Source organism: Fulmarus glacialis, unplaced genomic scaffold, assembly GCF_000690835.1.
Source record: "Fulmarus glacialis isolate BGI_N327 unplaced genomic scaffold, ASM69083v1 scaffold34271, whole genome shotgun sequence".
Classification (NCBI taxonomy): Eukaryota; Metazoa; Chordata; class Aves; order Procellariiformes; family Procellariidae; genus Fulmarus; species Fulmarus glacialis.
The window spans coordinates 18,176-34,687 of NW_009193999.1; the positions used below are offsets into that span (position 1 = coordinate 18,176).

Genomic DNA, 16,512 nt, shown 5'->3' on the forward strand with positions numbered 1-16,512 from the left:
TATCTGAACATTAGGGAATACATTTTTAGATGCTTACACAGAGATAAGAAGAAACAGCATATAAATTGCATATGAGATTATATTTCAGACAATTATAACTCAAATAATTCTAAATCAGGTTTTTTTAGACAATAGGGTGCTATTTCTTCAAGCCAGTCATTATGTCTATGTCCTGTATGAAACAAGTTTTAGATGAGGTTTAAGCTATCAAATTACAACAAATATGTATTTGGAGCATACTTTTATTTCCAAAATAATGTTTTACATTCTAAATAATCCGCCTGTATACGGAGGCCTCATAATGAACTTTCAATAGCTCTCTCCCAGTATTTTTCCCTTAACTCCACAGCATTCTGAAACACTGAAAAAGAAGAATTTGAAGAAGGATTTCCTATGGGTGACAAGGAATACAGGTCCAAACCTATGTATAGGTGGGTTCGGAGATTCCTATTAACATCAAGGGTCGTCACAGATATATACAGAAGGTCAAGTTCTTTTTTTGTTTATTTTTTCATCAGAGGTATAAAAAGCATTTTTGTTCAAGAACACTTCAGTTTAGGAGAGTAATTTTACACATTTCTTTCTGAAAGGTATCTGAGGACAGAACTGCATGCGTTCTAGGGAAGAATATGGGCAAGTACATATATGTTACTGCCAATAAAAAGAAGATAAGAATACTCTAAGCATACTTTTCCAGTTGGAAGGTCAGAAGAAGGAAGAAGAGAAGACAGTGAGTCAGTGACTACCAACAGATGGAGATGGTAGCTCCTCATTCACATTTTTAATTGACTCTGGATTCCTGGAAGATTTGATTTACCACTTCCCACTCCAAGAGAAAGCTAGAAAGGTTTTCCGTAACTGAAGATGGTCTAGTTTTCATGATTCCTTTTCCTTAGTTGTTTCTTTGAGTTCTCCAGATCCAACTCTTAAAAGCCTCCCAAAAAAAGAGTGCTGGCCCTTATTTTTTAGGGTATAATATAATGAGCCCAATGTGTGGATCTCCCATAGTCTCAACTGAGTATTTTGAAGGTTTTATGGCAAAATGCTTCTCAACATACATAAATTCTGAAATACATGCAGTTTCACAGTACTAGTGGTTGCCATCATGATAAAAAGTCAAATTTCTGACAACAGCAGTGGGGCACTATAATGCAATATAGTAAATCTATCCAGCCATAAACCTAGTTCAACAATTAGAAAAGTTTTAATCATTGAAAAAATGTCTATTTGATTCAGAGGATTTTTTGATTTGGTTTGGTGGGTGTTGGTTTGTTTGTTTGTAGGGTTTGGGTTTTGTTTTTTTTTTTAAATCCATGTACCTATACTTTTCTGCCATCAGTAAAAAAAAAGATATTTAACAGGTAGGAACGATGATGACCTGTCGTGCCAAGGGAGATCTGTCTAGGACCTTATGCCATGTTATACAACTTGTAACTCCTATAGCAGTGCTTGCATTAATTTTACATTAGTAACTACGTGTGTGTACACAGAGCTCACTCTGACAGCGTGTCAAATTTAAACCAAAACTATTAAAACCAGTGAGATTTATTTGAACCCAGAATACTATTCTGTGAAGCCCATGAAACAAACCTGAGAGTTCTGGATACGAATAGTCCCAGGTGACAGTGCCTGTGTCACCACTTGACCTTGTGGAGTGACCACAGTGACTGGCTGATACACTGTCCCCCCTTAAAACAAAACATCAACAAAAATTATAGGTAAGTGAAAGCCCTTCAAATATTATTCTCTTTAAACACACAAACACATCAGCACTGCAGACCATGCAACAGTTTTGACAATATATCAACTATTCTTTTCTAGTAAGTATGTAAGATGTGCTCTTTGCTACACTAAAATTTTTTCATCCACAAAAACTTGTACGAAATTTGATTACATTTCCCTGTATTTTAGACATTCCAAATCTATTTTCAAAGGAAAATGCCATGACTATCAGGCTATAAAATAGTTCATAATTTTGTTTTAACTGAGCTAACTCTTCAGCCAACAAGGGTCACAACACCAAAATCACACCTATGTGTGTTGACTGGTTAGGGCAGTCAGCTGGTATTTGGGTCAACCAAGGTGACAGAACGTTGGTGAATGCATAGGGGGTCTTAGGCACCAAAGCCACAAAGCACATCTTGTGTCTTAGGATAACCTCTCTGCAAGTACATGCTGTAGGAGCAGACTGCATTGCTTTGTTGCATTTGTAGTCAAGGGTTTTTTTTCCTGTTTGTTTGTTTTAAAACCTTGCTTAGAAGCAAGATAAAACATTTCAGTTCAAATGTCATCTCCATACAATAGTAGAACAACTTGGACATCAAGGATTTCACAGACTTGTAGGTGTGGTTCCAAACTCTATAGAGCATGATTCAGCTAGCAAGTGCAATATTTTAGGTAATGCATGTTTTTGTCAAACAGAATTCTTTTTTTGAAGGAAAAAAAAAAAAAAAGAGTAAAACACTCCAGTCTCTGAAATGTCTTTTAACAAAAGTAGCATTGCACAGAAAGATGTCTTAATATTATATATACGGAACCTCCACTCACATACGCATACTCGGTACACATATAAATTAAATGAACATTCAGAAACCAGTAAGGAACTCAACTATATTATAACAACTTTTCAGGTATTAGAGTTAAAACACATTTTTAAAAGTATTCCTGTATTTTTTGTAACAACTATAAAAGAAACCAAAATGAAGAGCAAGGTGCCAGTTTTTCTTTACTGTGTCATACCTGCTACTGTTGCCATAGTTACATTTCCCTGCTGCAATGCTGATGCTGGCACCATAATCCCTTGGGGACTGAGTGTGCCTGCAATGGCACTTGGAATTTGCTAGAAAAATAAAACAATTAGTTGCTTGCATTTTTTTTAAAGGGTTGTTTTTGTTTTTTGTTTTGTTTGTTTGTTTTTTTTAAAAGGAGATAAAGCATGCTTGTGTAATTTGGCTCTAAAAATACATTTGGAGTTCAATCACAGGATTAACTTCAAAGAGAAAAAGACTTCATTAGAGGTTCATCATTACCTACATTAACTTTCTCATTATCACTAACTGTTACCTTTGAAAACCCTCATGAAAGCAACTGTTAGAAAAGACACAAAACTCTCTTGAGAAATTTTAGGGAGAGAAATGGTTCTAGGTGTACAAATACTAAGAGAAACAGTTTACAAAAGCACAAGGGGAAAAGGACTGATGACATGGACCCTTGATGCTCTTATTAGAGCATCAAAGCTTTAGAATTTTAGTTATTACCTTAATTCCTTCAATTTCAAAATAATGTATTAAGTATTCAAGATGCCCAGTACGTTTTATTCTGCTCAGGATAGTTCTTACTGAACCCTGACCATGCAAACTCTTACATATTCCTTAATGTGTATGAATAATCTCTATTGTTACCAAAAGCAAAATTCAGTCCCTCCTGTCTCTACAGAAGACTGTAACATACAAAAACCACCTTTTAAAAGTTGTTTTTGTCTGATTTTAGACTCTCCTTTTCACACTTCCAGACATCAAAACCTAAGTAAGGAGTCCAGACAGTGAAGTTTAAAAGTCATTGAGGATTTTCAGAATATGTAGTATCAGACACATTAGTAAGTCAGAGAAGGACCACCCCCTAAGACTAGATATCTAGTAGGTACTCGGATGGCAGGGCTCACTTTCCAGCGTCTAACAGCAGACGCATCAACCATAACGTGCTAACTGTTGTTAATTAACTGTTGTCAATTTACTACAAAAAATTGCATTTAGGTAATGCCAACAGCATATAAACTGAGGTTCACATGTATAGAAATGGGTACTGTTCATAACTACCAGTCACCCCAGGTGACATGCAATGACATACATCTCAAATATTGCAACTATAATCCATCAGACATTGTCTACTTGTTCCAGAATACAGACTGTGTATAAAAAGTGTCAGCCATCTCAATATTTTAATGAAGCAGACTAGACTAAGGAGACCTTCGTAACAAGAAATTTTTTTTTCTTCTCCTTTGTTTACTGTTTCCTAGCCTCCTTCCAACAAAATAGCAAATCCAGGCTATTCTGAGTATCTCCATTTGCTGAACTCAGGGAAAAATCATAAAAGGAAGACAGACAAAAGAAGTGACTCTGTGTTCTGGCACATTTCAACAAATTTGTCCATCAGGCAGTGGCACACAGGTGTGCACAAAAAAATACAGCTCTTTCTACTCTTCAGAATCGATTTTGAGAAAGTGAATGAAACTGCAGAAACTCTGTTTGTAAATTAATGGCAATAGAAGTGTAGTTATGACTTCCTAAGGAAATCTAAGCAAAAATACACTTAACTGTATTTGAAACATACCTGAGATTGCACAGGTGAATAAGGACTTCCAGGCTCTCCACTTAATAGAGTTTCACTGTTCATTTTTGTCTTCAGGCAGGCAATGTAACGACTACAGAAATCCTTGCAGAGTTCATTAACCTTTTCTAGCTCAAGCAGATGGATACGTAGAACTTGGATTGCTTTTACCATCTGGGGAGAGATTGGGAAAAAATTTAGAAACAAAATAACTGTTAATTTAAAAAATATTTAATGTGAGATTTAAGCAAACACTACTTTCCAGTAACAAAGACCATCTGATTAAAGCAGAATTACTAATTGCTAAGTGCTGACGAGAGTTCTCTAGCTCTGACCATTATGCTCCTGAAATGTGAAAGGAACATATTTACATACAAAATCTGCATCCTTCCACTGCAGAAGTAAACTACGATACAGAGGAAACAAAACACGACAATAATATAATCTTTGTCTCTGTCACATGTGACACATTAGGTAGACAGAGCATAGTTAAGGTGTACATGGAGCACAGAATGAGCCTGCATGTCCATGTGCTCTTTCATCCCCATCATTCAACTCTGGGTCATACACCACACAAGACCGAAAGTGAAGGAAAGTAATCCTATCCACACCTGTTATTTGGAAAGCGTGGCTGGAACAGCCTTGGTAAGCAACAGTTGTCTTGAGCTACATATCAGAAATATCAGGTTCAGTTCCACATTACACCCTGACCCAAGAAAACCAAAAGTGTCCAGATGAATTTGAGATACACTGAGAAGACCCTTCTGCGACTTAGCATAAATTTGTCACACAGATTGCTAGGGAGGGCGAAAGGTACAGAAAATGCCATCTCGCCTATAATAAAAACACAATAGCTTTTATTTTTCTATAAAATTAGACTAAAGAGGTCCCGAAGTTTGTCACATTGTTCAACAAAGCTTAAAGTAATGAAACAGTTCTTCAGTCCTAGAGCTTTGAAGTTCCTCTGCAATTGTATGTCAAAGATTAACAACTCTGGGGTAAAATCGTGTAAGAACTTTCAGGCGAGGAGACTGATTCTGAAATACAAACCATTAAATACAAAGCACGAAGTCCAGTAACAAATCCATGTTTAAACAAAAATTGGAAGTATAGGAGATACGTACATGACGAGAATACTTATCATGCTTATTGCGAGAAAAAGACTTGTAAGCTTGTATAGCTAATGGTATTACATACTGCATAAAAATAGCTTAGGTGATTGTAAAGGGTCATAGCAGAAGATCAAAAGCGAAAACCAAATCCAGATGGTCTAAATTTTCATGAAGCAGTAGGAAATCCAGGACATTCAAATATGTACATAACACACTGGCAAAGTAATTACTTACTTTATTTTTTATACAGCGTGCCATTCCCCAACATTTACCTGCTATGCTAGATCGCCAGGAAAAATATCCTTCAGTTTTACGGAATGGAATAGATTATAATTTCAAAACATAGTGCAGACCTTGATTTTAGCATTATTTTGAAAAATTTGTCCTATATGACCGGTCATTTAGCTGGCCAGAGCACTAAATCCAATGACCAGAAATGATAGCTTACTAAGTAATCCACTTATTACTTCTAACTAAAGAAGCCAACTGGGAGCTGAAGTTGCCTTTCTTCAAAGCACCTGAAGGAGATGAAGGCAGGCAAACTCCTGTGTGTACTCCCCTCTCCACCATGACAACTTTAGCTTTCATTGTGACAGATCTTTTCCCTGTTTTTTCAGTAGAAGGTATTCCAGTTGTATGACACTCACCCAGTGTAGAAAATTCTATGTTAAAATAAACAAGAGAAAAAAAAATGAAGTGATAACAAAAAAGAAAATCTTACCCCTTCTCAGGGTTAAAAAGAAAAAAAAAAAACCATATATCTTTAAAAGCACAGCTGCAGAAAAATCTCAGCTATAGACTTGAGGCAGCTGATCCAAATTAAAATCTGGTAACTCTTATGACCTATGACACCAAAAGCCTTTGAAATAGTAAGTGCAATGGCCCAGCACTGAGGTATATAAAACAGCAATCTTCTAAAACAGCCCTCAGCAATGGTTGGTGTTTAAACTGTGTTTAAGTACCTTTAAACACAACCAAGTTAAACTATGCAAATTTAACTAGATTTTAGTACAAAACAAAGGTCATCTATGTCTAAAAATATTCTGCTCCTTTCAGAATTATTAACGATTGTTCTGTAATACTGCAATAGCCGAAGAGTTTCAGAGACAAAAAAACTTAAATTATAAAATCCTTCATGTGTGGCAGACCAACACAGAGCACATATATTAGTGAATGCCTTAAACATTCAGCTAACATTCAACAAAAATATGCCTTTGGGCATATAATATTTGACTGTATTAGTGATTAGCTTTGCTCAGTCAGGAGGTTTTTTTTTCTTAAACCATTACCCATATTTATATTACTTATTTATCAGCATTTGTTTGGAGGAAAAATAAAAGTTCTTTCTTCAGCTTAGATTCAGTTTCAAATTCATGGTTGACACTTGAAGTGAAAATTGAATTAAAGTCAAAATTAACCATAAACCAAGAATTAGTAACACTATCCAGGTTTCTGCAGCGCCACACGCAGTCACACTACTCTTACAGGAAGCTGTGCTCTTGTGGCTAGGAAGGCAAACAAAACTTTGTAAACATGCTATGCCTGTCACCAGGACTTACTCATTTACAACTACACTACTGTGGTCATATGGCTCCTGCTCTCTTGCAGCATGGGTGGACCAAACTTAAATTTGTTGGCAGAAGTTCACTTTTTCCTTGAAACCAAAAAAAATCAAGAACTCCTGATAAAGTCACCCATGTTGAACAAAGGTAATACAAAGAAATGCTTCCGGACATATCACAGCAGCAGTAATATTTCATTCCTATGTTCTTAAAAGGTACATCTTAAAAATCTACAACAATCATGTTTTTGTTATTTAGTGCTACTGAGTAGAATATGCCACAGAACAATGAATTTTTATAACCCACTTGATTCAGCCTTTTCAGCTGTAGAAATAAACCTGGAGCACCATTTCAGAGAAATGCACAAAGACAGAAGTAACCATGAGATGTATGTGTATTGTTGAAACTGTTGCAAATAAAGATAATGGCAGAGAAAGAAAGATTATTGAAAAACTTCCAGTTCTTGCTAAAACTGCTATCCAGAGCATATTCACACATAAATATATCATATAATAAATTTGGAGAAATCTTTAGCCCTAAAAATACTTTAGATTGTGCCTGCGTCCTGTCTTTTCAGTGCCTCAAGCACATGGTGCAAAGGGCACAAAACACACTATGCACTACCTTACTCATAATCCACAGCTCACCTTGTTTATCTAAAACATATACCCACAATTTTTTTTACGGATTTCAGGGCACATAACATAAGCATACAGCAAATACATATGTGGACAACATATGTGAAAGAATTTCCATATACTGACAAGTAATCTTCTCACTCAAATGACTCTCCTATTTGCAAAAAGAACAATTAAAATACGTACATTCACAGCTCACCTACCTTCCCGAGCAAATCCTCTGGGGCAATTTAGGTCTTCAGAGGAAGAACACAAACTCTGAGAGAGGGCGTATTTTGTTTTCATTTGTTTTGATTTGATAACCTCTCTCCCCTATTTTGAGTCCCAGCTATGAGACATAGCTAGGAGAAGTATGACTAGAGGTTTATGAGACAGTTCTGCACATTACAATCATAAGAACACTTTTCAGAAATGCAATAGCATGGGTGTTCACTCAAGAATATTCAAAAAACATCAGCTGGCTTCACCACCATCACAACTTTTCCTGACACAACCGAAAATTCAATAGGATAGTCTTTGAGAAGAGGGTACTGAACCAAAAATCCTTACCCCAAACGAAACAAAAAACTCGGGGGTCTTCAAAAAAGGCAGTGTCCTGTTCAAATACAAAAGTGAGAGTATATTTAACGCTCCATGTTTTGTATTGTTTCTAGACTTGATAAAAGTGTAAGTAACCTGCTCTGACTTCACAGCTGACCCTACTTTGTGCACGAGGTTGCACTACAGACCTCTTGAGCTTGTAATCCAACCTGAATCATCTTATGGTCCTATGAATGTGGGGAAATTAAAAAAGCCACCTATATACAGGAAGAGTTTACTCTGAACAGAAGCTATACAACAGGTAGGAACCATCTTGAGGTAACATGATGGTTCTGCAGTGCCTGGGTTAACAGTAAGCAACAAAGAAGTGTTAAGTACTGAATGTCTTAAGACATAATGTAATCTGTGAAAGCTCTAAAAATTGTCTGCAAACATTCATGCCGAACAACTTCTCAGACATGGAGGAACCTGTCCATTTAAGTCCTAAGCACACAAGGATACTAATGGAGAAAAAAAAGAGAAGTTGGTTCATTGGTTCATTCCAAGATCTGTTCTATCTGTGAAAATGAGATAGAGATGTCAAAGGGTAAGGGGCAAAGGGTAAGCAGCTCCAACAGATGATACTCCATGTTATGGGGATACAGCTGAGCACACTTCCAGAAAGAAGTACATGCACTTGGGAACATCTGGCTAGCAATACAGACCACCAAGATCTGCTTCTTAACAGCAAACACATCTCTTCTGGTACTAATGCTTGATATAAGCACTAAGGTGGATGCAAAGTAACAATCCAAAAAGATAAGGAGGAAGTTAAAGCTCTAGGAAAGAAGGCACACTTTCAGTTTAGTAAGTAAAACATGAGCACAACTTTCAGCTTCTACTTCCTTCCCACAGGGACTAGGATTTGAAAAGGGGAAGTCTGCAGGACTTCTTGCAGCTAATCAGCACTTATATCAAGTTCAGAGAAGATCAATGGAGACACGGACAGCATAAGTGACAAAGAATCAGAAAAGAGAACAAAACCGTTGAAAATCAGAAGATCCCTGTAGGACACATTCCAAAATAAAGGATAATTCTGGCTCCAATAATATACTGTGCCATGCATATCTATGAGAGCTAAATACTTACTGCAAAAAAAAAATTTACCTTGTACCTCTCTCTTTTACCTCCCTGAATAGTCTAACCTGTGTGGTCAGAGCCAGTGAAGTTGGAAGGGAAAAGCTTCAAAGTTCTGTTTCCGGCCAATAGTTCCTAAAGAGCAAACATGTAACTACCACAGAAAAGCCACTTTCTTTGTGTATTTATTAGGGATGGACTGGAACTCCTGGGAGAGTTTCAGTCCAAAGACAACTACCTCTTCTGACTGGAAGATGAATCTGTGTTAAAAGTAAAGACATACCTAGAATATCAAGACTTCCTAGATCTCAGGGCAAGCTGATAAAATCTGTCCAGGAGCTAGCACTGAAGCTCCTCAGTCTTCTTTCAACAGATCTTAGAACTGAGCTTTGCATTTTCCTGCGATACGCTCTTAAAATGAAAAGAGGCATCTTATCCTCTCAGACAAAGGAAGGGACAACAACTGAAAATTCACACTTCAGGGAAGCCATAACACAGTTTTGTGAGGTTTTTTTAGATTTTGAACACAAACTATTGCTGACTCTATTACATGAATGCACATATAGAAAAATAATAGGAACATAGCAATAAATCAAATAAATAAAATATGCTTAATTAAGGTAATTTCACAGAGTACCTTAAAAATTCGTTCAAAGAAAAAAAAAATTTCCACAAGAAAGTGGCATTTTTTCCACCTCTTTCCAAATTCTTATAATCTATTCCGAGAAATTCTTGCTCTTCTAAATATGCTGAAACCTAATACCAAAGTTGTGCCCTGATCTAGAAGCCATCAATATTTATAGAAATGTTCCCATCCATTTCACTGCAAACACCCTATTTTGACAGTGTGTCTGACAAAGTCAGACTTGGGAAAGACACTGCAAAAGTAAAAGGCCTAGTAACCTACTTCTGTGTTGACCATAACCTTTTGCCATGCCGCTTCAAGATCACCAACTGATGCTGTTAGAGTGGTTAACTAGAAGGAATGGAATCCCTCCATCTAGATAATAAAAAAGGACTGAAACTTGGTTTACAGGCCAGGCTTAGCAATATATGGATATCTTTAAAATTAAATTTCAGGTGGATGCTACCTGTATTTCCCAGTGCTGAAATCCTTTTACTACTAATGCAGGAAACCACCAATCAATTTAGAATGGGAACCATAATATCGAAGTAACAAGGTAATCTAGTCTGTAGCTTAATAAGAGCTACTCAAGTTAGAACAACCTTACACTGCTCTTAATGAACTTCCTTTCTGGTCAAACTGATCTAATGCCTGTGCTGTCCAGATTAACATTCTGTGGTCCTCTGCATGAAAACCAAACTTTTCCTTTGGAATGTTCAAGGCATTTCAAGTGAGTGCACAATGTAAAATATTGCCAGGATTGTAAAAGGCCCTACAATTGTACCTGTGACTTCTTCACAATTTCTGTTATCTAGTCAATTAGCCTATAAGCAGTATGGAGCCTGAAATGATACTCCGCTGTTTTGGAGACATTAGTTTAAGCTCTGTCACAAAAAACGTGCTCTGCAGTTGAGTTCTACGTGCCACTTCCAAAAGAAGTAAAAGGAAAAAAAAAAGAAACAGCTGAATTAGTGGCCAATTTCCTTACTGTAGGCAGGCCTGTGACTCTTTTCAGGTAGGACTTGAATTTGGCTCTTTGCAGTACTATGATGTTCAATTCATCTCAGTTTAGCTCTGGCTCCAAGTTGAATGATTGCTACCAAGCAAGCATTTACACCTTACTTGTTTGACTCTGCTGGGTTCAGATAAGAGCACAGGTGGAAAGCAAGTAGTTGTCTGGCCTACCTGCTCCACCCTTCCTGGCTTGTTCTAATTAGCAGTCTCCACTAGCAAGAAGCTTTCACTTTCAAGTGAATTGTTGATTTAACATTGGAGTTAAAAAGGGAAGGAAAGCAAGAACAGAAGACAAAACAAAGGTGCACAACATTAGAATCCCTCTCTACTAAAAAGAGATTTTTAATCTCTATAAAAATCTCTATATTTATGTGACACAAGGCAGAAAAAACTGCCCAGCTACAGCCTTCTCTGTGCAAGCACCAGTATTTCAAGCTGAAGAAGAGACTGAAAACCATACTAGCTATTTCACAACTTGACAGAAACTCTTCTGCTCATTGCCCCTGACAAAATGAACAGCCTGTCAGAATGTCAGCTGTTCAGAGTCCCCAGCCTTCAGGACAGGCAGAGGACAAGTCGCACTCAGATTTCATTTGGTATCTAGTAATAGAAAGTCATAGCTAACAATACGACTACAGAACAGGAGTTCAATGCCAAAGATTTTTGATTTTGCAATGTGGTTCCAGTTTCAGATAGTACTGACCTCAGCAGGCATAGAATACAAGACATAAACAAATACTTCCTCATCCAACTGAAGCAAAATCAGCGAGATTTGTGCAGCCCATCAACAAAGGTGAATACCACATAAACCACGAGACTTTGTCACCACTAAAATGACAAACAGGTCAATCGGCAGGAAGGACTATTTGAACACAGCAGACCCATCTACAATCAAAGTAAGCTAGATCTGAGAGAATGTTTGTGTACAACCAAAAGCATGTGAAGCACACCAAGGCATGCAGGATCTTTGGGAAACCTGGATCTTTGAAGGCTCACAGAAATAACAGAATAGCTGAGCTTGGAAGGGACCTCTGGAGATTGTTTAATCCAACAAGGATTAAAGCAAGGTCAAGTAGGGCAGGTTGCTCAGGTTTTGACTGGGTTGGGTTCAGTTGGGTTTTGACCATCTCCAAGGATGGAGACTCCACAACCTCTCTGGGCAACCTGCTCCAGCATTCAATCACCCTTACAGTAAAAATGTTTTTTCTTATGTTTTAATAGAACTTCCTGTGTTTCAATTTATGTCCATTTCCTCTTGGCCTTTCACTGGGCACCACTGAAGGGTCAGAGAGTCCATCTTCTTTATTCCCCCATTAGCTATTTAGATATATTGATAATATCCCTCCAAACCTTCACTGCTGCACACTGAACAGTCCCAGCTCGCTGAGCCTCTCTTCATGTGAGAGATGCTCTGTTCCCCTAATCATCTTTTTGGTCCTTTGCTGTACTCACTCCAGTATGTCTATGTCTAGTAATGGGGAGCCCAGAACTGTACCCAGCACTCCAGATGTGTCTTACCAGTGCCAAGCAGAGGGAAAGGATCACGTCCCTTGACCTGCTGACAATGCTCTTCCTAACACAGCCCAAGTGTGTTGAATTTCTTTGCCGCAAGGATGCATTGCTGTCTCACATTTGGCTTGGTGTCCACCAGGACTGTTAGGTCCCTTTCCGCAAAGCTGCTTTCCAGCTGGTTGGCCCCCAGAGTGTACTGGTGCATGGGGTTATTGCTCCCGAGGTACAGGACTTGACATTTCCTTTTATTGAACTCAACGAGATTCCTGTTTGACTACTTCTCCAAAAGCGACAAAGTACCTCTGAATGGTGGCACAGCCATCTGGTCATCAGCCACTCCTCCCACTTTTGCAACATCTGCAAACTTGCCAAGGGTACACTCTGTCCCATCATCCAGATCATTAATGAAGATGTTAAACAGCGTTGGTTCCAGTATCAATCCCTGGAGTACAGCGCTAATGACTAGCCTTCAACTGGACTTCATGCTGCTGATCGCAATCCTTTGAGCCCAGCAGTTCACCCAATTTTCAGGCCATCTCACTGCTCATTTATCTAGTCCGGATTTTGTCAGTTTGTCTATGAGAACATTGTAAGAGACAATGTCAAAAGCCTTACTAAAGTCAAGATAAACCACATCCATTGCTCTTTCCTTATCCACTGAGCCAGAACTACTACATTCCAACTATTAGATTTCAGATGTGCTTCTGAAAAGAAATTGGGATTAGAGAGATAAAGAAAAACAGTGTATTAGTGTTGAATTCAGAGTTACAAATGAAGAAAATAACCTGAGGCTCAGCAAGTCAGCAGACCTGCTTCATGCAGAACAGAACTCTCATTTTTGAGTCAAGTATTGGAGGCAAGTATATTCAAAAAAGTCTTTGAAGAAAGAGCCATGAAAAATTTTATTGGTGTCTTCAAATTCACAGCTGATGTACAAGCAGCACTCCAGAGGTGTCACTGATAGCAGTAACAAAACCCCAAACATATTACAGAGTCAAAGAGAGAAAGAAAGAAGCAATTCCAAAATTATAAGCATTCCTGGTAGTCAACTTTCTAGATACCTGCTCAAACCACAAGATCCTGAAACAGGTATGTTATTTGGGGAATTCTGTGTGCAATTCATTCTTTAACAACCAAAGGTCCCACAATATTTTGTACATGTGCAAATTAGCATCCTTGAAGAACTGCAGTTTTTAGCCTGGATTTAGTCTTCCTCAGAAACTAATGGCTCTTCAAAGTATTTATCTCCTTCTCCCTCAATAATGCACTTCTTTCTCCCCAAAAATTTGCCTGAGTGCTTTCCTGTTCAAGAAAGATCTAAAATGATGGTACCAGTGGCCCTCAATCTCCAAGAATTTCTGCACCCCAATGGAACCACCATACTCTTCACAGACAGATCACCTCATTATAACCATTCTGAAGTACTTATTTCTGCTTACCAATGTAAGACAATCATTATATTGTGCTACAAGTATTTCATAAATGTAATATTACACCACTCACATTTCAAATAAAAAAAAAAACTGAAAAAGCAAAGCACCTCACACCACTGCTGCTCACACTAGGGCAGTAACTAAAGAAGAGAATTATCGTTTATTTCCCCTTGCCTTTATTTTTCTTCTTTCATATTCTATTTTTAATTGCTACAGTGGCAACAGTCATTCTGTTACCGGGTTTATTCATGGAACTATTTTGGTAGGTATGTCAATGCTTCTTTCTACTTAGAAAATTAAGTCACTGCCTGTATCAATAAATATTTCTCAGGTGAGCTGCATCAAAATTTGCCCACAAAGATCTAAAGACTCAGATGTTAAATTGAGATTTTGGGGGTTCAATTCTGTTCTAGTTGTAACTTTGGTCAAAGTGGCCAATGCCTGTTCTTCAGTTCTTCATTTATAAACTGAGAATCTTTACACTAATACTGAGAGTATCATTATGTATCATATTACGCGTCCTCCTCTGGCTGCTTTCCCATCATTCTGAAGGACACTGTATTAGAAAATGACCCAAACCAAAAACCTTATTTGAGCCTCAAAAAGTTTCTAAACTGAAAATAAAAGCTTTTCTAAGACAAACAGCTCCACAGCCAAAGCTGTTAGAGAACTTTTTGAAAGCACTCTTGCAGGTGGATTACTACAAAGTGAATTGGATTAGTACAAAGTGAATTGTGTTAACTTGATCCATATTTGAAGAAGATTTAATCTAAGGTGACTTTATACTTCTACAGACTAAGATCATTGACACAATGTATTAAGACATTTCAATCCTGGGCACTGTAACCTACAGTTAAAAGGATATAACAAGTAGATGAGACGGTAATTTTTTATGCCTCTTTAGCTAGAGCTGTAAAAGCTTGCCTCACTCTAGAACATACTGTCTTCTGCCTTCTTTATTCTCACACTGGTCTAATTATACATAAAGACTCTTGTAGCTTTATTTTCCATGACACTATTTAAATACTATCTTCCCAGAACTTAAGTACGCTAATGATTGGTCATAAAGTGCTTGGAAAGAGATCAAGTTATGCAAAATTACTATTTAGGCTGCTTGCAAAAGCAGCCAAAATTGACCCCTTTTTGTGCCCCTCCTAACATGCTGTTCACTGCAATACTCCTGCCAATTCTAAACAGAATCTCAGATTTATTTCTTGTTTAAGTCTTGGTTTTGTTTAAGAGTTTTCTCCAAGTACATTACCTTAGCCTCCCACACACGACATTATTTGCCCACATAAATCTTTCTAGGTATCAGCTTTAAATCATTACCATTTCTGTTGTTTACAATCTCCCATCAATTTAGTTTTGTTTGTGAGTTTCAGTATTTTAAGTAGCCTTTCCTCCTATGAGGTAGGCTCAAGGATGAAGACTTATTTTATTACACAGTCCCCTTAAAGGAACAGGTTTTCAAAAAATTAAACAAAACACTTGACCACTATAATTCTAACACTCTTGAATATGATAAAATCTAGTTGTAACATGACTCTAAAGAGACGAAGGCAGGTAGACAGTTTAGAAACTAGCATGCCAAGAGAGGTGTTCTCTAGAGATGTGATTCAAGAGGGAGACTAAAGGATTGGGGAAATCACAGCTTCATCACAGGAAGGACTTTCAGAAGGCCTAAAGGAGACAATGACACATAAGAAAAAATTTGTGTATGTTAAAGAGTTTCTAAGCTCATCTTATAGCAGCTCTTATCCCACATTAACTAGATGAACCCTGATTAAAAAAAACCACAGTCGGAAAAAACTTACATCGATTACATGTTTTTGATAAACATATGTTACACACTTGACACTCTAAAATTGGTTTGCAGAGTCAGCCTGGCTATGGCAAGCATATGTTTCTGTTCATCTCTAATACACTGATTTCAACCAGTTTAGAATGGGAAACAACTGCGATGGACACAATGTAAGTTTACAGACAAGAGGGAAAAAAGAAGTCAGAAGAAATTTTAAAAAAATGCTTCTCAGCATTAACATAAAGAAGAATCTCTTGTAGGATGAAAAATGTGAGGAGAAACTATAAGCACCAGTTGAGATCAGAAATTAGGAAGAGGCAAATATGATGATTGTTTCATAAATAAAAGAAACAGCTTATACTTACCAAATTATCAGTTTCTGGATCTTCACAGAAAAAGGGTTTTCCTTCTTTCTCCTGCTTCCTTACAAAATTTTCAATATCTACATCAAAACTAGCAGAAGTTGTGCCTTCTGAGCCTTGTGTAGATTGTTCACATTTTTCAAATAATAGTGCTAATAAGGGAAATAGTGGGTGCCTAGAATAAAAGTTGAAGTACATGAACAAGTATTTTCACTTAGATGTACACCACTGAAAAGTAAGACATCTAGAGGCAAGTAAAGCAGTAAAATATGTATATTTAAATAAAGAGAACAATCACAAGCTGAAAAGCTATGACATACTATTTAATTCACTGTAATTGAGTGACAATCACATTAATACAGTGCATTAGAAATGAGGATTAGGATTCACAAATAAGATGAATGCAGATTTAAATTATGAAATAGAGTCTGATAAAATTCATTTATTCTCCAATGTGGACCTTATTTATAC

General features: G+C 37.2%; 1 protein-coding gene across 1 annotated transcript in view; it reads right to left on the reverse strand.

Moving 5' to 3' along the window:
• PKNOX1 (PBX/knotted 1 homeobox 1) overlaps positions 1-16,512 on the reverse strand; it is a 30,402-nt gene that overhangs the window by 5,461 nt on the left and 8,429 nt on the right. Inside the window, exons 4-7 of the mRNA XM_009587629.1 lie at positions 16,045-16,216; positions 4,330-4,500; positions 2,740-2,839; positions 1,591-1,688 (exon numbers count right to left, since the gene is read on the reverse strand). Coding sequence (XP_009585924.1) covers positions 1,591-1,688; positions 2,740-2,839; positions 4,330-4,500; positions 16,045-16,216 — 541 coding nt within the window. The remainder of the gene's footprint in view (positions 1-1,590; positions 1,689-2,739; positions 2,840-4,329; positions 4,501-16,044; positions 16,217-16,512) is intronic.